Source organism: Pleurodeles waltl, chromosome 6, assembly GCF_031143425.1.
Source record: "Pleurodeles waltl isolate 20211129_DDA chromosome 6, aPleWal1.hap1.20221129, whole genome shotgun sequence".
Classification (NCBI taxonomy): Eukaryota; Metazoa; Chordata; class Amphibia; order Caudata; family Salamandridae; genus Pleurodeles; species Pleurodeles waltl.
In genome coordinates this window covers 374,793,323-374,821,096 of record NC_090445.1, presented here as the reverse complement: position 1 = coordinate 374,821,096, position 27,774 = coordinate 374,793,323, and the positions used below count along the sequence as shown (strand labels likewise).

The following is a 27,774-nucleotide window of genomic DNA, read 5'->3' as shown; positions in this document are numbered from 1 at the left end:
CACCTCCCCCATGTGGCCGCCCCAACCCAGAAGTGACGCATCTGTCACTATAGAGAGATCTGGTTGGGGAAGGTAGAGGGATCTGCCGTGGACCTAATTCAGATTCGAAAGCCACCACTGCAGGTCTTTCGCAGTCCCCTCCGAGATCTGGACCATGTCGGAGAGATTCCCCTGATGCTGCGCCCACTGGAACTTCAGGTCCCACCGCAGAGTCCGCATATGCCATCTGACATGTGTCACTAGCAAGATGCAGGAGACCATGAGGCCCAGCAGCCTCAGAGTCAGTCTCACCGAAACCCAAGACCGAGGCTGAAAGACTGGAATCATAGCCTGAATGTCTTGGACTCGCTTTTCGGGAGGATAAGCCCGAAACTGCACTGTGTCCAGAACTACTCCGATGAAAGGGAGCGTCTGAGAGGGAGTCAGGTGTGAATTTGGCATGTTTATAGTGAACCCCAGCGTGTGCAGGAGGTTCGCCGTAGTCTGAAGGTAGGAGACGACTGTCTGGGGCGAGTTCGCCTTCAACAGCCAGTCGTCGAGGTAGGGGAAGACTGAGACCCCTAACATGCGCAGATGAGCTGCAACCACCGCCATCACTTTCATGAACACCCGAGGGGCACTGGTAAGGCCGAAGGGGAGCACTGTAAACTGAAAGTGCTTGTGACCTACCATGAATCGTAGATAAAGTCTGTGGGCAAGCAGGATGGGGATGTGGAAATAAGCGTCCTGCAAGTCCAATGCTACCATCCAGTCTCCTGGGTCTAGGGCAGACAGAACCTGAGCTAGGGTGAGCATTTTGAATTTCTCCTTCTTGAGGACATAGTTCAGGTCCCGAAGGTCTAGAATAGGACGTAAGCCCTTGTCCTTCTTTGGTATCAGAAAGTAGTGGGAATAAAAACCACAACCTACTTCTGGCACAGGGACCTTTTCTATAGCTCCCTTGGCCAGGAGAGCCGCGACTTCCTGGTAGAGAAGAGCCAAATGACCCTCCGTAAGATGATGGTAGGATGGTGGCATGTGTGGTGGAGCAGATTCGAAAGGAAGGGAGTAGCCCTTCCGAATGATCTGCAAAACCCACCCGTCCTTGGTGATATGTTCCCAGTGGGGCAGGTGATGGCAGATCCTGCCACCAACTGGGTGGGAGTGAGGGGACGGAGTAGGAGGGTTTGGAGGCTGCAGCGGGGGCAGACGTGAACTGGACATACCTCTGGTTCCCTGTCCCACAGCCACGTCGGATTCCGCGTCCTCAGCCACGCACAGGCTGGCCAGCATGCGTGGCATGGTGGCTGGGTGGAGGACGCGACAGGGCGCCCCTTCCGTGTCCACGAAAGGGACGAAAAGCGGACTGTGGTGGGCGAGTGGCCGAGGAAAGACAGAGGGACCGAGCCGTAACCCGGGAATCCTTGAATCTTTTCAAGGCCGAGTCCGCTTTGTCTCCGAAGAGATAGGTGCCTTTAAAGGGCATGTCCATGAGTGACTGTTGGATATCTCCCGAGAAACCAGAAGTGCGTAACCAGGCGTGGCGCCGTAAGGCCACTGTCGTTGCAACCGATCTGCCCAGAGAGTCGGTTGTATCCAGCCCACAACGGATTGTGAACTTCGCTGCGTCTCTCCCACTGTTCACTGCTTGGGAATAGCAATACAATAGACAATAGCAGGGGCCTCCTCCGGTATCTGCGGCAGGACTTGTGTAACCGTATCCCACAGGAAGTATGTATAACACCCCAAAAGGCATGCAGTGTTCATAGACCGCAGCGCTAGACTGGAGGAAGAAACAACTTCTTGCAAATCTGTTCCAGCCTTTCGGATTCCCTATCCAGGGGTGCGGAAGGGAATGCACCTGAAGAAGAGGAAGCCTGGATAACCAGACTCTCTGGCGTGGGGTGTTGGGACAGGAATTTTGGGTCGCTCGAAGCGGGCCGATGGCAGTGAGAGATAATCCTGTTCACAGGAGCCCCTGTGGTGGGTTTGGACCATGTACCCAAAAGGACATCGGTGAGGGCCTCATTGAATGGTAAAAGGGGTTCTGAAGTAGAAGCCCCAGGCTGAAGCATCTCCATCAGGAGATTAGCCCTGACTTCTACAGTAGGTAGCTCAAGGCCGAGGACCTCAGCTGCCCTGCTGACCACCATACCATAAGTTGCTCTCTCCGCCGCATCAGGAGAAGTATCCAGACCACTGGCTTTGCCCAAATCATGTGCCCAGTCCATAGTAGGGTCATCCTGGTATTTAAAAGGGTGCAGGGACACCTCCAATTCCTCCTCATATTCGTACCCATAGGAAAAAGGGTCAAAATCCGACCGGGAGTGAATAGGCCCCACCGAAGCCTAAGTCGGCCGACGCGGCTCCGACTCAGAGTCGTCGGGGATAAGAATCGGGTCGATATCGATAGTGGGCAGTACCGACGTCGTGAGCGTCGATAATCGACCCAGCGCGGGGAAGGTCTCGAAGGTGCGACCGGTGCCCGTGCGGATCCGCGCATGTATCCGGAGGTGAACTCGTGGCCGAAGCCTCCGGCGCGGAACCCGAAGGACCCTCAGCCGAATCCCTTGGGCCCGAAGGCGCCGTGTCGGGGTCGGCCCGCTCAAAGATGAGGCGCATGGCCTCATAAAACTCTTTCAGTTGGGCGGGGGTCGCTCCGGCAAACTCGGGAAAGCGCGGAGTCGACCCAGATGCAGGCTCCTAGGACGGAGGCCTAGTGCGTGGATGCTCGTCCCACATCGCGTTGGCCGAGCGACGGGGTGAAGTTGGAGATCGATGGGACTTCTTCTTCTTCTTACCTTGACCTGAGGATTTCGAAGAAGACGAGTGTTGATGACTCCGCGACTGATCTCGAGTGAGACCGGGACCTACGCAGAGTCGAGTGCCGGGCCGCCATTAGCTTTAGGGACCGCTCCCTCAAAGCCTTTGGGTGCATGGCCCGACACTCGGACACGACTTCGGGTTGTGGTCGCGCTCGAGGTACCACAGACAAACGCGATGAGGATCCATCACCAACATCGTCCGACGGCAGTCCTCACAAGGCTTGAACCCGGTCGTAGGGGACATCTGAACGCACCAAAGTCATACACAATAAACTTCTAATTCGGCCAAAAAATAGCCTAGAGTAGCTCTTCTCCGGATCAGCGCGTGGCGCAGAAAGAAAAGAACTGACGTCACTGCGTGAGGGCGGCGTCTATGTACTACTCCCGACATCATCACGGCGACCACGATGCCTGCGGAGTCGGCTGACGCCACCTACTGACGCGCAAGGGTATTGCTCGAAGAAAAATCTCTGGATCCAGTCTGATGCCTGGGGGAAAATTCTAAGATAAAGAATCTGCAACTAGAAGTCTGTATCAGATCTCATCTTCTCAGCTGAGCAATGACGGCAGGACAAGCGCAGTGAGGTCGGTAAATGTCGAGGCCTCGACCGTCTATGGAACTTACCTGTGGACGTCGAAGGAGATAGGTGTCCACAAGAGTGACTTTTCAAACGGGTCTGGGACCGGACGTCAGTCCAAGAGGGAGATTTCCAGCAACGGGAAGGCCTAGACTCTTCTAGCCGCTCTGCCACAAGTATCACCCTACACTCACGAAGAGCCTTTGGCCAAAGTTGCTGACAGGAGCCACAGTCCTCAGAGTCATCGCGCTCACCCTGGCACCACATGCACACTGAATGGGGATCCATAGCAGACATCCATCTGCCGTGCATAGGATCCACAGAGTTTACATCCTGATGACATAGCACACTGTTTCCGAAGACGACAAAAATGTCAAAGGAGGCCTAAAACGGCCAGAATAACAGTCTCCGGATCCATGCAGCAAGTGCACAAAATAGGAAACTGGAATCAGCGGGGAGTTATATAGACTCAATTGACATCTCATCCGGCAGAGGACGACATTGCGGAGTCAAGCGACACCCTCTGCCGACACCCAGATGTACTAAGGGAAAACGTTTCCAGATCTGGGCTGGCGCCTGGAGAAGATTCTAGGTTTAGGAATCTGGGCTAGAAGTCTCTATCAGATCTATATTTCCAAACTGGGAAATGCTAGACTTCAGGATACAATAATAAACTATTGGTAACAGATTGCCAGTAATAAGACAAGACGGGATAATCCTCTCAGATGGCAAAACAACTTTACCTCAAAGCACTATTTCGGCATGTGTGGTGCATCTCTCACACACATACAGAAACTAGTATACTCGTCAATAAATCACCTTGTACAAGCTGCAAAGATAGTGTCATTCAAGAGACTATCAACTAGGCCGTAACTCCGACGCTGGTGTTACTGCATACAAGTACACCCTTCATGCACATTTCACTTTACATGCCTGCCAACATCCAGAACCACAGCGCTTTTCTCTTCCTCCACACCAACAGTGCAGATTTGCCATCAGCCCATATTTGGAGCACATCTACAGAGTATTCTATGTGGCTGTCTTAACATGATCTACAAGGGGGCATGGTGTTCAAAGAAAACTGGTGCCACCTAGTCTCTTATGGCATGTGACTTGGATATCTTTGTGCAAAGAGTCCTACATAATATCCATGAGTGCAAGAGATGACCTACTGAGTAATTAAAACCTTGGAGGCCTTTTGCATCGGTGAGGATTCATGTAGGCAAAACAGTGTCTTTCTAGAAAGCAGGAGACCTCCATCCTGTCCTCAAGACATCTGTCAAGCTCAGGAGGCCTGTGAATAGTGAAACAGTGCATAGCACATTCTGTGCTAAAGTAATGGTTTAAAACGAACATGGGATGACAGCTTATGACTGATATTTAACCAAGATATGAACGGTTGGTTTGGAAGAGCATCTTGCACTTAGACAAAAACACTGAAGATTTTGTAAAACTGTCAGTTCCTCCATGTAAAGGCAACAGCCGCTCAGAAGGCGTAATTTGAGTCGTGTGATGAAGGGGACATCACCTAAATGTCTATATTAACCCAACAGACAGAATCTTGAATAGGAATAGTTTCTATGCTTCCCTCCACAACAAATCTCAGGTCCGAGATGTCCTACATGCAGAAACTCCCACACCTAGAGGGCTGAAAGCCTATGTCCCATAATCACCCACTTGAATAAGGCTGGCCGGAAAGGGCTCACAGGTTTTATGAGGGCAGAGAGTTCCCTGCCAGCTGCAGCCTTTGGACTTTGAAGAACTGAGAACCCTTTGGAAAAGATGGGTAACCACAGCATTTTATACAGAAAAAAATATTTCTCCAATTTTCTGATTCAACTTACCTAGCCATGTGGAAACAACGTGTGAGATAGATTATTTAATGTTTAACCACTATTACATTTTAAGCTGTGTCAGAGTTTTACCCATTTCACCTTTTATAGTGTTCATGTAGACTTCCTAATGGCGATTTAATATGCAGATTTGATCTGGTAAAGCCTGAATAGGCATAAACTAGACCATGGTTGAATATTAAAGCAATGGCAAGGAAGGCCAAGACAATGTACCTCGGAATCTGAAACCCGTTCAGTTTCTTGTATATCAGTTATGTCACCTCCCGTTGGGTGTAAGGGCTTGTTGCATGACATGTCATGTGATGTGACTGGTGGCATGTTTTGTGGCTGTGTGGCCATGTGCTGTGAGAATGGCTTCCTATAACGGAACACAGTGAATGTAGCGCAAGGTGGAGGCTTCCTTTCAAGATCCTTCATGCAGTTTCTCCCAGCAAACCAATAGCACGCTTGGAAGAGTTTAGAGAATCCACAAGGGCATCTTAGCCGCGGTACTGCTATAGAACGAAAGACCAGATAAAGCTATTCTGCTGCTTTGGCAGACATTCTTCTAGATATACCCAAAGACCACTTGCATGGCATGTCTAGCTAGCTGGTCACTTTCCAGTACATATGCCTGTGTTGTAGTGCAACTGGATGTGCTGATGACAAAACTGTAAGGGCATGTCCTGTACTGATCTGTCAATAGCATTCTCCAGAGACCTGTGCCGTGGGTGTATGAGGCAAGCTGCTTCTATTGGTCATTTTGTGAATAACTCATGTAGAGTGCTGCCCCTTTACGGAAGAGTGTGTCTGCCTGCTGTGACTGAATGCCTTGTTTTATCCATGCTCCTGTGCCTTGTTCTGATAATAATGTCTGGTTTAATATTATGACGGTCAAGTTCAGACCCCTTAGGCCACGGTGCCCCAAATCCCATTCTTCTAGCAGGGCCACCCGCAGGGTATTACTTGTGGGTCCAGGGCACAAGAGGGCAGGGGTGTCGCATGACTGCACAGGCCAGTAGATGGGAGCGGGCAAGAGCCCAGCTGTCTGTACATCACCAATAGTTTCTGCTGCGCACAATGTGCACCCGCCCTTCTGATGGACATTTTATTGTTTGGGACAAGCATTAAGGGAGGACTTTGTTAAACTGTGGCATGCACACCATGGAACTGGGCCAGCGCCAGCACGCAGCACTGCCAATGGATTACACTTGACATAAGAGCTGCTCGGTCTTACATGATGTTCTGCAATCTTACTGTTCCAGTCTGGAAAGGAACTCCAAGCTGAAGCTACTGTTGCCTGCTTGTGTTAAGGTTACTTTGTTCTAAGGGTTTTCCTTTCTATGAGAAAGAACGTAGAACTGAGTGGAATAACAGGAGCAGGTGCGGGTTGCCACTTATTTGCGCTTTTGATTTCATAAGTCTCAGACAATCTAAGTGCTATTAACATAAAAATAATCACTATCTCACATGAAAATAACTTATAAAAGTGCTTTTAAATCCACATATTGGGATTGCGCTGGACCTCCTGAGTTATTCCTGTATTTCCAATAGATTAAAGCATTGTGGAGACAATAAAACCATAACAACATAACAATAATAGGTAAGAATGCAAAGTCTGGGATTAAATTGAAAAAAAAGAAACATTCAACTTAGTTAATATATATAAATGATTTAGTAGCCTTTAGAACTATGTAACTGAATGATCACCACCTGGTCTCCACTCCGCACTGCCGACCCCAGCGACCTCAAAATCTACTGTCCAATCTCCCTACTCCCCTATCCAGCCAAAGTTCTTGAGAAAGCTATCAACCAACAGCTCATCGGATACCTGGAACAGAACCACCTACTCAACATCTCGCAATCAGGATTCCGAGCCAACCACAGCACAGAGACTGCGCTGATTGCTAATACAGACGACATCAGAACTCTACTCAACTGCAGAGAAACTATGTACTGATCCTCAGTGACCACTCTGCAGCGTTCAACACAGTCTTCACCACACCCTCATCGAAAGACTCCACAACATCGCATACAGCAAAAAGACCTCAATTGGATCACCTCTTTTCTGACAGCATGCCCTCAAATCATATGACTGCCGCTCTTCACCTCTGTACCCAAGGATATCATCTGCGGCTTAACCCAAGGATCATCCCTTAGCCCCACACTATTCAACATCTACATGACCCCCCCCCCTTGCAAACGTCGTCAGATCCCACATACTCAACATAATCTCATACGCAGATGACACACAACTTATCGTCTCACCCGCCAACGCCAAAACCAACTTCTGCAACGTCAAGACCAACGTAGCCAAATGGATAAGAGACGAGTGCCTGAAACTCAACTCCGACGAAAAAGAAGTCCTGATCTTCGAGAAAAACCTCTCCCTATGGGACCACAGCTGGTGGCCAGAAGAACTCACACCAACACCCACACTGACAGACCATGCATGCAGTCTGGGCATCATCCTAGACAGCCAGCTGACCATGAAATGACAAGTCAACACAGTCGCCACCTCCTGCTTCCACACCCTTTGCATGCTCTGCAGAATCTTTAGATGGATCCCAACCAACACCAGGAAGACTGCCACCCAGGCCCTCGTCACTAGCCGTCTCAACTACAGCAGTGCAATCTACCCCGAAATATCCACCCAACTCTTTAGAGGGCTCCAGACCATGCACAACACAGTGGCCAGACTCATCCTGGACCTCCTCAAATTGACCCACATCACCCCCCACCTCAGAAACTTCCACTGGCTCCCTATCCAGAAGAAATAAGTGTTCAAAATCCTCCCGCAGGCATATAAAGCCATACACGGCCAAGGACCATCCCTCATCAAGCATCAATTAAATTTCCACCTACCCTCAAGACACCTGCGCTCCGCCTCACTGGTCCTTGCACCCCCTCCCTGCATCCATCGCAGCCACAGCAGCGGACACTCCTTTTCCGCAAGTCTTGGAACAACCTGCCACTCCACCTCTGAACAGCTATCTCCCTGGCAGACTTTAGAAATAATCTCAAGACCTGGCTTTTTGACGGAGACACAGCACCTTCAGGGCCCAGATACCCCTAGGGGTGACTGTGCTGCGCTATATAAATGCTGATTGATTGATGTACTAAATTACTGTCCAGTCGCATAAATTTGCTTATTGTACCTTATGCTACATAAATATTTGTGTACAAGACCACATCTAAGCTTTCACTGTACCTTGGCAGTTCAGTTCCACAATACACAAGAACTTTTACTCCAGGATTAAATATATAACATCTCATATCATTCCCTGAATGCTTTTCGTTCTTAATGATCCCAAATGGCCATTAATCAATGCATGTTTTCCTTGCGTGTCAACCAGTCTTTACTAATAATCCAGCAAACACAACATTTATCATATCTCGCACAGGATGCTGCAATGTGTGATTTCTTTTTGTTATTTCAGGCCCTGTTTCAGGTTATGCCCCAAATATCGGTTTCATTTCACAAGTCACAAACTACTGACCTAGAACACAGAGCTTCTTTCTCATGCTGCACTGACTTTACACACTATATTAGAACTTTTCTAATCCCTGAACACGCTAGGTTGAACTATCATTATGGTTGTGGTCCACAACTCACAAACCACTGTAACAGATCAGATATGGTTAGCAATGCAATCTATCTGGCCCTTTCCCTAAGCACTGCTCACGATGGCACCTGACATCACACATGACATCACAGATGACACTGGTGCTGCATTCGATGTCCCCTGTATCCAACTGATATGAATGTAGTGCACGCAAGGCAAGCGACTTGCCCATACCATATGAGCAATACTCCTAAAACTACTCTACATCCTTGTGTAATTTGCACCCGGTGTGGACAAAAAAGATCCTCTGTACGGTGCCTACGGAGCTTTGTCACAAGTCAATTATACCCCTATTCCTTTGTAAGTAGATGGCACCTGTAGTGTCCGAAGGCCGCGCTACATATCCTATGTACAAAGCAAAGCGATCGGCCAGGTCAAATGCTTGTGTGTGTAGAGGGCACAACCCACAGCCAAATGACACACTGCATGTGGTAGTTACTCAATGTGTGTTAAGTTTTACAAGGAGCACTGAACATGTAACTGGTAAGGGCATTTGCGATGTTATTTGTTATTATGTCATCTGAATGGAGGGCTAAGCATTATTTTAGCACCCCACCCCCAACTGCAGCTGCAGTATATTTTTGCACCGAACCTTTCCTCTATATGTAGCCTGACACAAACATAATGACGTATTATCGCACCCTCTCAACCATTCCCAAACATTCTGAACCTTAAAAAGGATGATTTAAACTCATTAGCAAACATTAAAACATACAATAAATCAGGTTGTGCAGAGACATGTGTTCTGCATCAAGGGACGGAAGCGGAGTTTGTCAGGGAACATTACTCACTTGCGCAGGGGGTTGACAATTTCGGTGCGCAGAAGGTCCCGAGTCTCACTATATGTTTCACTGTCGTTCTTGTCTGGGGGCCGGAGGAGCATGGTGTCCAGGACTGGGGTGAATGCAAACATGCTGGTTAAGTAAAAAAGGAGAGGTGAGGCACTGGGACGAGGTAAGGGGCAAACGAGAAACTGAAATAAGAGGAGTGGTAAAGAGGTAATGCAGAGATGGGACGGAGATGGGCCACGGAGGTTTGATGAAAAAGAATATAAAGACAAAGTAAAAGTAAAAATGAGAAGAGGTGAGAAAGTGAGGCAGTATAAAGAGAAATAAACTGGGGTATAGCAAAGAGATGGGAACCAGGGAGTGAAAAGTCTGAGGGGGTAGGGAAGGTTGGCAAGAACAGATAAATGATTCAAAATAGTGGCGTTACAGTCAATGCAAAGAAGGGGGAATAGAGGTAAAGGGCTGTAAAGTAGAGAGGAGATGAGGGAGGAGGACAAAGAAAGAAAACGTTAGAGGTAGAGGCAGAAATAAAGAGGTAAACAGAACACGAGAGATATGGCCACATAAATAAGTTTAAAGAGACAGAAAGCAAGTTAGACGCAACAAAATGGCATGGAGAAATAGAGGTCGACACTGAGCAACACAGAGAACTAAAAAAAGAGAAAGATAGCAAGAGAAGCAGAGCCTCCTCGCACTCACCTGAATAGTGTTGCATCCAGGTAGCAGGAGTTGCAGTGACCCTGGATCCCCTTCTTCCAACCAATGAGAGGCTCTCCTCCTTCCCTCCAGCCCTGAGGGGGAGTGTCCTCCTCCACCCGCTCACTGGTGTACTCCTTGAATGCTTCAGTGAAAAGAGTGAGAAAGATGAGTAAATGTAGGTGTGTGGACACAAACACAAATGCAGTGAGCTTGAATGTCAGTTTTGAAGCATATGATTAGCACTTGCTAATCCTATGCTTAAAGACTTTACTCTAAAATGGAAAAATTATTGGCCAGTTTCCAGCTCGAAGTGGATGGCACTGTGCTTATATTATGATTCCCCGCAAAGGATCTGCACCCCTAGATATCTATATTTTTATTTCTTTAATAACTCCAAAACTACTGAACAGATTTACACTAAATAACAAAAAGTGTGCTTTCTGGATCTAGCATTCAGTCAAATTTGGTGTAAATCCATTCAGCTTTTCGGGCTGTAGTCTTGTTCAAATAACTGACAAATCCCCACAGACACTTCATGGGGAAAAAGCATTTGGGGACCCTTTGTCTCGATCTTCGCTTGACAAAACATCACAAAACTTTGCAGACCGCATCTGAATGAACTAGTGCACAACTATTGAAAATTTAATCAAGATTTGTCAAACGGCACCAAAGTTATTAACAAACAAAAAACGTTTTGTCTATGGGAAAAGTTGGTTGTAACTAGGACTACCTACTGGCTCCTGCCAGTAAGTAAGTTACATATAAATATTTTACATCTCTCCTTTGCGTTAAAAAGAGACTAGCACCCAGAAAAGCGTGTCTCAATAGCTTATTAAGTGCCCTGGAGCATCAACAACTTTCAGCTACAAAAAGCCTTGCTCAGTGTCGGATGCCATTTTTACGTGCTTTTATACAAAACATGACGTGTGCAAAAATAAAAAATTTAATTAAAAAAATAAAATTAAAAAATGCGCTGCCTGACCTTTGTAATATAACAAAATATAAATATATCAATTCATTGCTTCATTCCTAATCAGTTCATTACATAGGGACACAATCAAATTAAATTAATTCAATCTCAAAATGTAAATTTATCAACCTCTAGTCAATAAATGTGTGCAGTACCATCAGGCATGTTAGATGCATATTAAGCAGTTCTGCAATTCCCTTAGTACGTCAAATCAATGTGTATATTTAGTTAGTTACACAATTGCTGACGTCTAGAATACTCCTGCGAAGTTCCCACTGCAGAGTATTGTGGGTGGGGCCATGCTGGAGGTGGGTGCCCTGGATATGGATCAGGGGGCCCACCTATTGTAAGGAGAGGCCCCGGATGACGGGGTCCCGGGGCCAAAAAAGACTTCGAGAGTGGGGGCACAGGACCCTCCCTTTAAGAAAACATGGTCCTTGGGGATGGGGTCCCCAGGGCCACATTAGGCTTGGGAAGGGAGCCGTACAGTCCACCTACCCTTTAAAGGAAAAAACAACCCTGGTCAATGGCTTCCCCAGGGACTAAGGCTCAGGGAGGGGGGCCACTTGACCCCCCCCTCCCATTGAAAATAGTTAAGGTCCTGGGAGATGAGGTCCACAGGGCCGAATGAGGTCAGAGAGAGGGGTCACGTGGGCCCCCTCCACGTCAAAAGAGATACATAAAAAAAAAAAGACCTGGGGGATGTGGTGCTCAGGGGACAAAGCTCAGGGAGGGGGACCACGTGGCCCCCTTCTCTTTAAAATAAATGGGGCCCTGAAGGATGGGGTCACCAGGGACCCCTGATAAGGCTCGGGGAGATGGGAAACCCACCATTTCTTTTATATTTGAATCTGGTGGATAGGTAATGGGCTCAAGAAGGCTAGGGGATGTGGGAGGGCACACACCCCTTCCTCTGTTAACTGTAGGCCAAGCCTAAGCACCATGGCAAAGGCTTAACCCCTCTCACCAAGGCTGTACAAAGGCCGGATGCAGCATGGGGTTGGCTGGCTGCAGGGTGTTGGTTGTGGGCCTGGTCGCAGGCTACGCCCTTTGGCCAACTCCCCACCGCACATGACTGAATGCTCTGCATAGCCAAAGGCAATGCGCAGGATGGGGTTGGCTGCATGTGGGGGGTTGGCCGCAGGTCTGGTGACCAACCTCCCAGGGTTCATGGCCAAAGATCATGTGCAGCATGGAGTTAGCTGCATAAGTGGGGTTGATTGCCTCTGTGGGGTGTTGGCACCAGGCCAGGCATTGTGGCCACCCACCCACAATGCATGGCCAAATGCTGTGCACGACTTGGGGTTGGCTACATGTGGGGGTTGACCGCAGGGCCTGGCCAAAGGTCAGACCATGCAGCCACTACCTGCTGCACATGACCAAAGGCCCTGCGTAGCTTGGGGTTGGCTGCATGTAGGGGAGTTGAATTTACATATGGTAGTGGACACACTTTCAGCCAAACACCAGCCGATTTACTTATGGAGATAAAATATTACTTTGCACTAAAAAAAAAAAAAAAAAAAAAAATAGAAATTCACTGAAAAAAGGTTAAAGTAACATTAGAGCTAGGTGAAATGTTCAGTAACAACATAACATTTTAATGTCTGAAAACAAAAGAAATTCCCCAGTTATACTTCTAGTTATCTCAAGTAACTATAACTCGTGCCCTAAAGTAACTATCAATTCGCCCCCTCGTCATGCACTGCTAATTACCCCCAAATACTACATCACTCATGACATCCTCTATTGGATCATTGATAAAATCACTGCAACATTTGCAATGAAATTACTAATGAGAAAACTGTGCATGGTGGAGTTGTAAGTTAATAGCTACCATAGGCCATGAAAGAAAGTTACTTGAGATGCCTCTACTTAAAGATGCTGGTCTTCCTCATTAATTTCTTCGGTGTAATTGCTGCATCGGCATAATCTGGTACATATTTAGAGTAATACTCCACAAAGGCCAGGCACATTTGGGCCTTGTACTTTAGAGGTAACACCTTCATAAAGACTTACTCCAACTACCAATTCAGACATACAGTACGTCCCTGGGAAGTCACAACTTTAACCAACAAGTTTTTCTTTTGATGATTATATTCCACCCTTTTAATCTACTCAGAGCATGTGGCATGGTCAAGTTATGTTTCTTCTCAGTGGCACCAAGCACCACATTTCAGTTCAGGACGTAATTTACACCCATCAACGTGTCCAAGATCTTGTGAATAGCCCTCTGGAACATCATCAGGGCAGAAAACAACATAAATTGCATTCTTTAAATTGGTACACCTTGACTGGAAAATTATTTGAAACGATAGGACGATGGTGCACTTTAATGTGACAAACCAAGGAGCTATAAAGACAAGGAACTACATAGCCCTCCACATTATTGAAAGAATGTAATGTACAATAAGCAAACAATATTGATTAAATCAGATGTTTCCATTGGCATCCCTAAGTTCGATATACATCCTGATTGAGCTATTAGATTTGCATGATTGGGCTATTTGTACCAACCACTCTGATGCATGAATAGGTGCAATTTTCTATCCTAAGCAATAATAGGCACTCCCTTTCACACATTATGTATCAATTCCTTTGAACAGTTAGTTTTAAAATATATTCACTTTTCAAGCCAAATAAGTGTAGTTATTAGAGTCTCCAAATACCCTGGATATAAACACTGTCTCAATTCCATCACACTATCTTTACAACTTCACATGCAAACAACTGCTGTAATGAGATCTCCGATCTCCATGCACTGTGGTCACTTTCCCTTCAAGTATCACCTTATATTTTGCAACTTTGATTTCCCACCAAGCAGCTAAAGCACTACAGTGACTGTACTCTCTTAGGAAGTAAATGTGCAATGCTATCAGCACTTCCTAGGCCCATGCTCTTTCACATATAGACAGAGGACCTGATTAAGACATTGGCGGTAAATGCCGCCTACTGCCACAGCAATGGCTGCCAAAAGAGCGGTGCAGCAGCTAACATCCATCCAGCAAATTATGATCACAGCCGGATTTGCGCCACAAGAAGGGCAGAAATCCAGCTGTAGCCATACTGGTGGATGGTGTTAAGGTGGTTCTGCTACCACCACCAGCGCCACACCAGTAGACAGCCGCCACCTGTATTATGACAAATGATACGGCCTGGGGGTGTTCTGTTGGCGGTAGCAGCACCCTGTCCCGTTCCCTGCCGGAAGACCCCCTGGATGCAGGTAAGTGGGGTTTCCGACAGGGAAGGGGGGTGTTGTGTGAGTGTGTGCGTGAATGCGTATGTGTGTATAGCGTTGTTTGCGAGTGTGTATGCATATGTGAGAATGCGTGCATGAATGGAAATGTGAATGCGTGTTCGTGTCAGTGTGAATGTATGTACGGATGTGTGCGAGAATGAATGGATGCATGTGTGAGTGAGTGTGTGTATGCGTGGTGCGTGTCTGCGAGTGTGCGTGAATGGGGGACTGGGGGAATCCGAAGGGGGGGGTGGATGGAGGGGGGAGTGTCTGGGGAGTGTTGGGGGGACCTCCTGCCAGTGACAGGGAAGGAATTCCGTGTCACTGGTAGGGCCTACTGCCATGGTTTTCATGGCGTTACCCCTGGGCAAGTGGCCTCTCCTTTATGACTGCCATCTGAACTGCTGTCAGAATTTTTTCTGTAGGAGCAAAACATTTCTCAGCATTCGAGTACAAATGAGATTTGTATGCTATCGGCACTGTGTCACCCTCATTAAAGGTGACATAGGTAAATCCAAGGGCACCAGCTATTACTTTGTTGACCAAATTTATTTATTGTCAAGTGTGTATAAGTGTCTAGCTTCCAGCATGTCCCATTGTATGTCCCTATGGATGTGTGTGTGTTCAATCGTCCATCGTCTGCTAGAAAAGTTGGGCGGAATTAAGTCATAAAGTGGTTTGATGCGTTCAGCATAATCTGGAATGTATGTTCTGCCAAAATTAAAGAAACCCAGTAATGACTAATTTCTTAAGCGTGTTCGGAGGCTGTAGCTGAGCACACTTTTCTAGGAAGTGCCGGGCCAGGCTCTTCCCCTCGTTTGATAGTTCATATCCTAGGAACAATACACTAAGAAAGGCTATCTTGCTTTTCTTAAAATTAAATTTATAACCCAAGGCTGCAAATCCCAAAATGATCCGATCGACCCTCGCAAGATGAATGTCGAGGGCGTCGTCAGTGAGATAGATATCATCCACATAGGATAATGCATCGGAATCAAGCTTGTGCAATATTGATGTTACACGGGCTGAAAACAGCCCTGGGCTGTTTTTATAGCCTTGGGGTAAATGACAAAAGCGTTTCTGAGAGCCAAAGGAAAATGCACTTAGGTCCCTACTTTCATGTGCTAAATTCTGGCAGAAAAACCCATTAGATATATCCAATGTAGTTTTATATTTTTTACGCACTATATTGTTTATCAGCGCTGTGCTGTGTGTATTTTGTATAGCATATGTGCGTGTATGACTATTTAAGTGTCTATAATCAACCACTATTCTATATGAATGATCAGCTTTAGCAACGGGAAATAATGGATTATTCATTGCCGATGTACAGGGCTCAATCACTCCCTGGTATTCAAGTTGTGACAGTATCTCCGTCACCGGAGCTTTCGCTTCATGTTTAACAGGGTATTGTGGCTGCGGGTGTGGTGTAGACCTAACGGGAATAACATGACAAGGAGAGTCCTTGGCCCAACCTACATGATTACGGTATAGTGCAGGTGCCTGCGCTAAAGCCCATTCAGCAGCATAGGCTTTTTTGTCTGCCTCCGGAACAAGATCAGAGAAAGAAGGCAAAATGACATCTTCCCCATGTGGGAGCTTGCGGACATGTTCAGGTGGCCAGTCTCTCTCGGCCAACAGGATATCACTAGTAAGTTCATCCCAAAATATCACACTAATAATGCGTTCCACGTCTCCCTCTATCTGAATCGTTAAATCATAAACCCGATCGGGTGGGAGAACGCGGCCATCCGCTGTCTCAACCGCGATGTAATCGCTAGTTGCTGTCGCAACCAGATGATCTTTCAGACTCTGGCGACATATCGTGACCTCTGCCGCGCTGTCCAACAGAGTCACTGACCACCTCTTGTTCCTCAACAGTGTTCTCAATACTACTGGCATTTTTAACGGTCAGTGCTGCCACTTTCTTCTTTTTAAATTGTGGCTTTTGCTGAGAAGTCTTTTCTTCTTTTTTAACGGTAGACTGTGTCGAGTCTTTCTTTTCTTTCACGTATTCCGGATGTCGATCTTGACGGCCCCCTCTCTCGCTACGTTTATCCGGTGCGTCCTGAAAGGAACGAGAAGGACGTGAATCAGTATATCTGTCTGGAGTCCTAATGTTATCCCTATTTCTGAGATTATACCTCCTTTCGGAGTACTTTGGATGTGGAGAATCAGCTCTTTTATTTCTCCTGTCTTTGAAATCTTTTTGTTTGTCCCAGCGCTTTTTAGAGCCCTCTTGTGCCTGCTTCGTACCTTCCTTATGGGTGGTAGATGGTATGTCCAATTTTTTTGGTTTGGCTCCCAAACCATCCCGTCCTACACTAGTATAGGTATCGGATATTATTTTCGGTAGCTGTCTCTCTTGTTCCATATTTGGAGTTTCCCGGAGACGCTGACGTATTGCCAGTGCCACCGCTTCCCCTTTAATATTACTTAGTATTATCGAGGAGACGGCGTCAAAGTTACGCATCAATTTCATCCCCAGATCCAGGGCCGATGCAGCCCCATGCTCATTTTGTATTTGTTTGAACACTTCCGGTAAATTGGCAAGTGTAGGGGTACCATGTGTGGTAGTGTAAACGGCAGCGAAGACTGTACCCCAAGTGGCACATTCATCCACCGAGGGAACCATCCCAAACAGCAAGCACATAGTGAGCAATCTATGTTTTTCCTGTGGCCCCGTATGGGGGAAAAAAGCTTCCAGCTGATTTGTCTTCTGGGCAATCTAGAACAGTATTTTTTCCCGTTCCGTGGGCACTTTACCCATAATAGTATGCACTGTTTGTGGATTAATCCCAGAAGCCAATTGATATCCACCAGCTACTGGTGGTGCTGGACGCGCTGGTGTAGTGTTCAATGTTCGCATTACGAACTGAACCAATCGTCTATATAATGCCACTAATTCCTTATATAATATTCGTAAATCTGCGATTGGCATAGTCTGTATGCCCAGGTGAGGTGTATATGTGGCAAAAATGGACCATGTAGGCCCTTCATTACTTAAAGGACCTAGCCTCACCCGTCGTAGTACATGCGGTAGGGCGCCTTCAAACCAGTTCTGATGCTCTTGATATGTGAGCGATATTTCATGATACTGGTATGCTTCGTATCTTACTGGTACGTTTGCAATGTCATATGTGTGAAATGTGTGCGTTCGTTGGTCAGCCTCAGGAAAGGCAACCCAACAGTAAAACGTTTCTGTTTGGTAGGCTTCAGTCGCTTCTATAATCAGAGTAACATCCCCGCCCTCTGCTGTAAGGCCATGCGCTAATAGATGTTGTGTAAGTGCATGTCTAGCATTTGCAGGAATGTCTATGGTATTAGCTATAGTTGTTTAGAGAAACGGAACACCAAAAAATAGGGGAAGCTTTTCCTTTTTATTAGTTCGAGCTCGAACAACCTACAGCCTAATTAGGTGTTACCTGTTCAGCTGAGGAGGATTCTCCCAAAGACCACGGACGTCTCCGTATAATGGTACTGAGGGTACCTGTTGTCTGTGAGACAGTGATAGTCAGGGTATCCGTAAATTAGTGCCTAAACACCATCGTTGGTGGCGCCATGTTGTAGTTTGGACTCTTGCTCTGAGCAAGACTGCTGGTCTCAGGAGGACAGTACTTTCGTTTGTAGGTGACTAAGTCTCTTCCTACAACTAGTTGTAACTGTTGTCCAAACCTTACCGGCTTACTAGCAGTACCTCACCAGAAACACAATAGTAAAAGGTGATTTGTAGCAGTCGCTTACGCATGGACTCAAAGTACGATATCTCAGGGTTGTCGTGGTTAAACGGAGATTACCCTTTTGTCATAGATTTATTATGTCTCATACAAACAAAGGCAATAACACAGATGCAGTGAAGTTATAATAGTTTTTATTCAACATAACTGCAATTTGTGATAAGTTGCATGAACTACAATGATTAGGATAATGAATATACCAAGCAACAATATTGTGAAGAAGAGAGTCATTGTTATAAAGACCCCCACCATTGTGCAATATATGAAAGAAATATATGTATATGTAAAAGATGGAATAAGCCCTAGTACCCTAAGGAAAATAGGTCTAACCTCCTACCTAAAGGAGAGCTGGGTTTGTTAAACCTAATCTGCCAAAGTCGTGTCCATGAGAGGAGCCCCCAACCCTCGTTACCTTGGAATGAGGTTTCTATCTCAGACTCCACAGGGACACGAAGACTGGGTCAGCGTCAAGATGACTGCAGCATCAGTATCAGCGATGGTGGCGATGCCCTCTGGTCGGAATCCCTCTGATTATCTGTCTAAAGTGTGTTGTATTTATACAGATCTACAAGGTCCCCTGATATAAGTGTTATTCATAACAATAGATAACAGGCATGCTAGGGACGGCAATTAATATCAACAATCCCTCGAAAGTATAGAGAGGGAAAATCCCTAAGTGTGAATACCTACTGTATGTTTGTCTTTCGTGCTTGATCTTGACGCCTTGGCGCAGTGACACTGATAATAGAACCCATAACAAGTGGCCTAACTGTAAACAAGGCCGCCATCTTAAAGGAAATAAATAATTAAATGGACTAAGACAGAGCAAGCTAAGTAGGTTAAAAGTCACTGGGTGACGGGGGCACGAGTTTACAAGCCTACGGCTAAGCTAACTCCTGTTATCCCGTTAAAACAAACTAGGATTCACTACACGAGCGTGCGTGAATGGGGGACTGGGGAATCCGAAGGGGAGGTGTTGATGGAGGGGGGAGTGTTGGGGGGACCTCCTGCCAGTGACAGGGAAGGAATTCCGTGTCACTGGTAGGGCCTACTGCCATGGTTTTTATGGCGTTATGAACGCCACAAAAACTATGGCGGTATGCAGGGTCATGATGCCAACGCCAGTACAATAGCGGCCGTTGGGCTGGAGATTATTATCTCCGGCCCGGCGGCTGCTACCACCATGGCGGTCGGAATGGTAAATTGGCGGGTTGGCTGCAGCTAACCCGCCCATGTCATAATGTGGGGGTATGTCACTGAACGCTGGGGTCATAATGACCCCCAAAGTGTTTTTCCCTGGCAACTGTGGCGATAGGGGAGTATCCTTTAACACGACTTCCGCTTATCACACAGTTGTTACCATGCATAGGTCTTTACCATGCATGTTCTTACTACAAATGCATTTACCAAGCATGCCTTTACCACACATAATGGTAAGTAAAGGTGAGTGTATTGCTTTAAAAAGTAATTACAATGTATTAACTATATTTACATTTTAAAATATAGATTTTTTTATAAATGTACTACAAAATAACTAAAGCATATTTTAAAATATTTAATTCAAATACCAGAGTATTAAAATGTAATTTAATTGAAATGTAATTTATAATGCATGCATATTATTTTAAAATATGCAGATTACATTTTTTAGGAGCTATATGTAAGGGATACAGATGTAATTGGTGGCAACATGAATTAATACTCCGGTATCACCTAAAATGCCTGAGTATTAACAGTGTAATCTAACTTAAATATATTTTATAATTTTAAAAATAATGATTGCATAATATTTTATTTTAAAATATGAAAAAATAAATTAGCAGGATGTACAGGAAAAAGGGGTAATGGGTGGGGAAGTGTATTAATACTGCAGTATTAATTAAAATACCTGTGTCTTATTAGAATGTATTTTACAATTATTAAAATAATTAAAGCATATTATTTTAAAATACGCACATAAAAGTTTTAGGAGTGGGATATAAGGGACATGATATATATGGAAAATATCACTTAACCAGTGTACATCTGTTCGTGGCATGAGACGCTGCAGATTCACATGCTGTGCATTATCCTGCCATCTAGTGTTGGGCTCGGAGTGTTACAAGTTGTTTTTCTTCGAGGAAGTCTTTTCGAGTCACGAGACCGAGGGACTCCTCCCTTTCGGCTCCTTTGCGCATGGGCGTCGACTCCATCTTAGATTGTTTTTCCCCGCAGAGGGTGAGGTAGGAGTTGTGTATATAGTAAAGGTGCCCATGCAATGGAGTAAGTATGTATGTATGTACATAATGTGTCTAAAAGTGATATATATTTACAAATTTACAAGTTTCATCAACATAAAATATATATTTTTCATTAACTTAAACGGCTACAGGCTCCCGGGGAGGCGGGAGGGCGCATGTGAATCTGCAGCGTCTCATGCCACGAACAGATGTACACTGGGTAACTGACATTTTCCATTCGATGGCATGTGTAGCTGCAGATACACATGCTGTGCATAGACTAGTAAGCAGTTATCTCCCCAAAAGCGGTGGTTTAGTCTTAGGAGTTGAAGTCGTTTGAAATAATGTTCGTAATACTGCCTGTCCTACTAACGCATCTACACAGTAATGTTTTGTGAATGTATGAGGCGTAGACCATGTGGCTGCCTTACAGATTTCTGTCATAGGTATATTTCCTAGAAAGGCCATTGTGGCGCCTTTCTTTCTAGTGGAGTGTGCCTTTGGCGTAATAGGCAGGTCTCTTTTTGCTTTAACATAGCAAGTTTGAATACATTTCACTATCCACTGGCAGTGCTTTGTTTGGATATTGGATTTCCTGCATGCGGTTTTTGGAAGGCTACAAACAATTGTTTTGTCTTGCAAAAAAATGTTGTCCTATCAATGTAATACATTAGTGCCCTTTTGATGTCTAATGTATGTAATGCTCTTTTGGCTACCGAGTCTGGTTGTGGAAAAAAGACTGGGAGTTCCACTGTTTGGTTTAGGTGGAACGGTGATATAACTTTTGGTAAAAATTTGGGATTTGTGCGTAGAACCACTTTATGTTTGTGTATTTGTATAAAGGGTTCTTGTATGGTATAGGCTTGTACTTCACTTACTCTTCTAAGAGATGTGATTGCGATTAGGAAGGCTACTTTCCAGGTTAAGTATTGCATCTCACAAGAGTGCATGGGTTCAAATGGTGGACCCATGAGTCGTGTTAATACAATATTGAGGTTCCATGAGGGAACTGGTGGTGTTCTTGGGGGTATGATTTTCTTTAGACCCTCCATAAATGCTTTGATGACTGGGATTCTAAAGAATGATGTTGAATGTGTAATCTGCAGATAGGCAGATATTGCTGTGAGATGTATTTTAATGGACGAAAAAGCTAGATTTTATTTTTGTAAGTGTAAGAAGTAGCTTACAATATTTTTTGCGGACGCATGTAGTGGTTGAATTTGATTATTATGGCACTAATAAACAAATCTTTTCCATTTATTTGCGTAACAATGTCTTGTAGTAGGTTTTCTCGCTTGTTTTAGACCTTACACAAGAATGTATGGAGGTCATTAATGTCCAAATTCTAAGACTTCAGGAGCCAGATTGCTAGATTGAGCGATGCTGGATTCGGGTGTCTGATCTGTTGTTTCTGTTGAGTTAACAGATCTGGTCTGTTTGGTAATTTGATATGAGGTACTACTGACAGATCTAGTAGTGTTGTGTACCATGGCTGGCGAGCCCAAGTTGGTGCTATTAGTATTAGTTTGAGTTTGTTTTGACTCAATTTGTTTACTAGATACGGAAGGAGTGGGAGAGGGGGAAAAGCGTAAGCAAATACCCCTGACCAACTCATCCATAACGCATTGCCCTTGGAGTGAGGGTGTGGATACCTGGATGCGAAGCTTTGGCATTTTGCGTTTTCTTTTGTTGCGAATAGGTCTATTCGTGGTGTTCCCCAGTTTTGAAAGTAAGTTTGTAGTACCTGGGGATGAATTTCCCATTTGTGGGTTTGTTGGTGATCTCGACTGAGATTGTCGGCTAACTGGTTTTGAATTCCTGGGATGTACTGTCCTATTAGGCGAATGTGATTGTGAATCGCCCAATGCCAAATCTTTTGTGCTAAGAGACACAGTTGTGATGAATGTGTCCCTCCCTGTTTGTTTAGGTAATACATTGTTGTCATGTTGTCTGTTTTGACAAGAATGTGTTTGTGGGCTATTAACGGTTGAAATGCTTTCAATGCTGGAAACACTGCTAGTAGCTCTAGATGATTTATAGGAAGTTGGCTTTGTTGAGCGTCCCATTGTCCCTGTATGCTGTGCTGGTTGAGGTGTGCTCCCCACCCTACCATGGAAGCATCTGTTGTGATCACGTATTGAGGCACAGGGTCTTGGAATGGCCGCCCTTGGTTTAAATTTATAGGATTCCACCATTGAAGCGAGGAGTGTGTTTGGCGGTCTATCAACACTAGATCTTGAAGTTGACCCTGTGCTTGTGTCCATTGTGTTGCTAGGCACTGTTGTAAGGGCCGCATGTGTAGTCTTGCGTTTGGGAAAATGGCTATGCATGAAGATATCATGCCTAGAAGTTTCATCACAAACCTCACTTGATAGTGTTGGTTTGGGTGCATGTTTAGTATTACATTTTGGAATGCTTGTACCCTTTGTGGACTTGGAGTGGCAATCCCTTTTTGTGTGTTGATTGTTGCTCCTAAGTATTGTTGTATTTGACACGGCTGTAGATGTGATTTTTGGTAGTTTGAGAACCCTAGCTGGTGAAGGGTTTCTATGACGTATTTTGTGTGTTGAAGACACTGTTGCTCAGTGCTGGTTTTTATTAACCAATCGTCTAAGTAAGGGAATACGTGCATGTGCTGTCTCCTGATATGTGCAGCTACTACCGCAAGGCATTTTGTGAATATTCTTGGTGCTGTTGTTATCCCGAACGGTAACACTTTGAATTGGTAATGTACGCCTTGGATTACAAACCTTCAGTATTTCCAGTGGGAAGGATGTATGGGTATGTGGAAGTAAGCATCCTTGAGATCTAATGTTGACATGTAGTCCTGTTGTTTGAGCAAGGGAATCCCATCTTGAAGTGTTACCATGTGAAAGTGATCTGATTTGATGTAAAGATTTAGTGTTCTGAGGTCCAATATGGGACTCAGTGTTTTGTCCTTTTTTGGAATTAGGAAATACAGGGAGTAAACACCTGTTCCTTTTTGATGGTTGGGTACTAGTTCTATTGCTTCTTTTTGTAACAACGCTTGGACTTCTAGTTGTAACAGATCTAAGTGCTGTTTGGACATGTTGTGTGCTCTTGGAGGCACATTTGGTGGTAATTGTAGGAATTCTATGCAATAACCATGTTGGATAATGGCTAGGACCCACGAGTCCGTAGTAATGTGTTTCCAATTTTGGTAATAATCTGTGAGTCTCCCCCCCCACTGGTGTTGTGTGTTGGGGGTTTGTGACGTTGGAGTCCCTGTTTAGTTTGTGGGGGTTTTGGGCTTTGGAATTTCCCTCTTGTTTTAGGGAACTGTCCACCCCTATATTGTCCCCGAAAGCCTCCTCTTTGGTATTGGCCCTGGTATGTGGGTCTTGCCTGTGAGGTAGAAGGCTCTGTGCTTTGGGCCCGAAACCCCCCTCTAAAGTGTGGCTTCCTAAAAGTGCCTCTGCTCTGTGCGGAGTAGAGCGCGCCCATGGCTTTAGCCGTATCAGTGTCTTTCTATAGTTTGTCTATCGCTGTATCGACCTCCGGCCCAAACAACTGTTGTCCGTTGAAAGGCATATTCAGCACAGCCTGCTGGATCTCTGGCTTAAACCCGGAGGTACGTAGCCACGCGTGTCTCCGAATGGTGACTGCTGTGTTTACTGTTCTGGCAGCCGTGTCTGCTGAGTCCATAGCTGACCTGATTTGAGTGTTGGAAATGGTTTGGCCCTCCTCCACAACCTGTTGGGCATGCTTTTAGAACTCTTTGGGAAGGTGTTCAATGAAATGTTGCATTTCGTCCCAATGTGCCCTGTCGTATCTTGCCAATAGAGCCTGCGAATTGGCAATTCGCCATTGATTGGGTGCCTGTGCTGCCACCCTTTTTCCTGCAGCATCGAATTTTTGACTTTCTTTGTCGGGTGGTGGTGCGTCCCCAGAAGTCTGTGAGTTTGCCCTTTTCCGGGCTGCTCCTACTACCACTGAGTCAGGAGTTAGCTGTTGCGTAATGTACACAGGGTCCGTAGGGGGAGGTTTGTACTTCTTCTCCACCCTAGGTGTGATGGCTCTGCTTTTGACTGGGTCTTGAAACACCTGTTTAGCGTGTTTTAACATGCCTGGTAACATTGGCAAACTTTGGTATTGGCTATGTGTTGATGAAAGGGTATTGGACAAGAAGTCATCCTCTATAGGTTCTGAATGCAATGCTACGTTATGAAAGGTAGCTGCCCTGGAAACCACCTGCATGTAAGCAGTACTGTCTTCTGGTGGTGATGGTGTTGCCGGGTAGCAATCCGGACTATTATCAGAGACTGGTGCATTGTACAGATCCCATGCATCTGGGTCATCTTGGCTCATCCCTGTGTGCGTTGGTGACTGCACCATGGGGGGTGTTGCTATTGGGGACAGACGTGGTGAGTGCAGTGGTGATGGCTGTGGAGAAAACTGTGGTGGTGTTTTTTCTTCAGCCACTTTTGGTTTTGGCTGCATTTCCGCCTCATGGAATACGAGCTTCTGCTTCATCTTAATTGGAGGAAGTGTACTTATTTTCCCCGTGTCTTTCTGTATATGGAACCTCCTCTGGGTATGGTCTGGCTCTTCCATCCCCAGTTCTTGTCCAAACCTGTGGCCTTGTAATTGTGAGGAAAGGCCCTGTTTGTCCGTATAGGAGCTTTGTTTCGGCTCCGAGGCTGGGTGTTTCGGCACCGAAACCTTTTCTGCAGTCTTTTTCGGCTCCGAAGAAACCTTTTTGGATTTCGGGGTGCCGATTTCTCGGTGCCGGATCTGGTCGGAGCCGGTATCTCGACCGGAGTCGGATGTCTTCGGCTGCTGTGAGACCTTTTTCGGTGCCGATGCATGGTCACCGTGCTTTCGGGTAAAGCCATGGCCTGTCGACGGTGGCGTCCCCTGGGCCTTCATAATTTTGGAGTGAGTTTTTGCCGGGGCTGGTTTACTCACGGTTTGTTGCCTCGCCGGCTGCTCACTCTCGGGCTCGTCAGAGTCCGAATCTGGAATGGAGAATGTCTCCTCTTCGTCGACGTCGGGGTGTCCAGCCAGTGTCAACGCCATTTGAAGCCTTCGAGCTCTCTGGTCCCGCAGCGTCTTCGACCGAAATGCCTGACAAGCCTCGCACGTATCCTCTATGTGTTCGGGGACAAACACAAATTACAGACCAAATGTTGGTTTGTATAAGGATACTAAGCGTGGCATTTGGGGCAGAAGCGGAATGGGGTCCGTTTCATGAGCCTTGAAGACGCACGCGGTCGGGCCGACCAGGCCCCGCCGAGCAGTGGAAGCCCTGAAGGGCTGCCGGAGCTCTTCTTTTCTTCGGTGTCGATGTGCTATTACTAACCCGATACTGAGCGCAAACAATACCGTCAAATTTTCCGATTGTTAACTAACTTTTCCGAACCGAAAAACGGAGCGAAGAGGAACATGTCCGAACCCGATGGCTGAAAAAAACAATCTAAGATGGAGTCGACGCCCATGCGCAATGGAGCCGACAGGGAGGAGTCCCTCGGTCTCATGACTCTAAAAGACTTCTTCGAAGAATAACAACTTATAACACTCCGAGCCCAACACTAGATGGCAGGATAATGCACAGCATGTGTATCTGCAGCTACACATATGGAAGTGTTAATGATATATGTATTCTATAAATATTTGTTACTTCATAAAACATATACATTAAGCAATTCATCTTAATATCTTAAGGAGAGATGGCAGGAGGTGCTTAGAAGTATTATTATTTTTTTAAATGTATCTATTGCTATTTTTAACCAGTTTCCCAACCCCTTGAGATTGTTTTCGTCTATGCTTATTGGGACTTTTTCTTTAATAGTTTTAGAAAGAAAAATATATAAAAAATAATTCTCTTTGCAAATATTAAAAAAAAAAAAGATATATATATATTTTTTTAAAGTCAGGATTTCAATAGGTGTTCCAGCTTTTCAAAAAGAGATTGACGAATAGGAAGAACGAAGACCGCCTCATAGGAGAGGATTTAAAATACCTTTTTGGGTAAATGAATTTAGCGTTTTAAAGAAAAAGTTGTTTGTTTTCAATAAGCCTGGGAAGTGTGAAAAAAGGCTCGAATTTGGGTAAATCTTTTTTTTTGATAAAGACTTTTTTTATTTTGCAAAGAGAAAAGAAATGGGTAAATACAATGGTACGTACATGGAACAAGATGCCAACGTGCATCTAACAACAGCCGAGCCCATACTCCCAGACAGTACAATATGATTGGTGGCTATACTTTGTTTAATCTAAGGACCTGCAGCAGCCTCCCACTTCCCCCATATCTTATTATATTTGTTTGGACAGCCTCTGGCCTCATATACAAGTTTTTCATTCTGCGCACACCAGTCTACCCCTCTTCTCCATTTAGTCAGTGTTGGGGCACTTATAGCCTTCCAGCCCGCCACTATATCCCTCTTGGCTACCAGGCACGCCACCCCAAGGAAAGCTCGGTCCGGTCTCCTCAACCCAGTGTCGCCCATGATCCCCAGTAGAAGGGGCAGAGGTTTCCTCTCTATGTCTTCCTGTAGGACCTCGGAGATTTCCTGCAAAACAGCCTCCCAGTATGTCACCATGACTGGGCAGGTCCATACCATGTGGAAAAAGTCGGATGTAGGGTTTCTGCAGCAAGGGCATTCTGCTGTGGGGCGTAAGCCCGCTCTGTGTAGTTTGATGGGTGTGAGATAGGCTGTGTGAAGGTAATATGTTTGTATCAATCGAAGGCGTGTGGCCATCGCTAGGGCGCGTGGGGCCATCAATGCTTCGTCCCAGTCCATCTCCTCCATGGGGCCCGTCCATCCCTTCCACCTTCGGCAGAGCCCCCCCAGAGAACCCAGGGTGCCGGCGACCAGGGCACGGTATATCTGGGAGACACCTCCCCTACCCAGGTCCCCCATCAGCACCCTGGTCTCCATAGGACTGTGCTCGGGTATGGCTTCTCCCATTCGGACATGTGCTAGTAGGGCGTGTCGGAGCTGGAGATATCTGTGGAACTGTGTCTTATTCAGGGAGAAATTTTTTTGGAGATCCTCAAAGGATCGCATATACGACCCTCTCCAGACGTCCCCCAGAGTAGAGATACCTATATTGTCCCATTTTCGAAAACCCTCCAAGCCCGCCACTTGCGCCAAGTGTCTCCCTTGCCATAACAGGGTTTGTTGGGTGAGACGCCCCTGCCACCCCGTCAACCTCTGAGCAGTCCGCCATCCCTGTAAAATCACCTTAGTTATGTCCGGGACGTCTTGAGAGATTGGACCTCCGTAGAGGGTGCCAAAGATCCGAGGATAGCCCATGGACTG

The 27,774-nt window shown here is 45.9% G+C and overlaps 1 protein-coding gene across 2 annotated transcripts in view; it reads right to left on the bottom strand.

Annotated features, from left to right (window-relative positions):
- The window catches only part of LOC138299755 (ubiquitin carboxyl-terminal hydrolase CYLD-like), a 221,132-nt gene that overhangs the window by 64,384 nt on the left and 128,974 nt on the right, over window positions 1-27,774 (bottom strand). For both annotated transcript variants that reach the window (XR_011204832.1, XM_069238293.1), the window contains exons 9-10: window positions 10,328-10,469; window positions 9,632-9,754 (exon numbers count right to left, since the gene is read on the bottom strand). Coding sequence is in view for 1 of the 2 variants with exons in the window: in XM_069238293.1 (XP_069094394.1) it covers window positions 9,632-9,754; window positions 10,328-10,469 (265 nt within the window). In the remaining variant the exon portion in view is untranslated. The remainder of the gene's footprint in view (window positions 1-9,631; window positions 9,755-10,327; window positions 10,470-27,774) is intronic.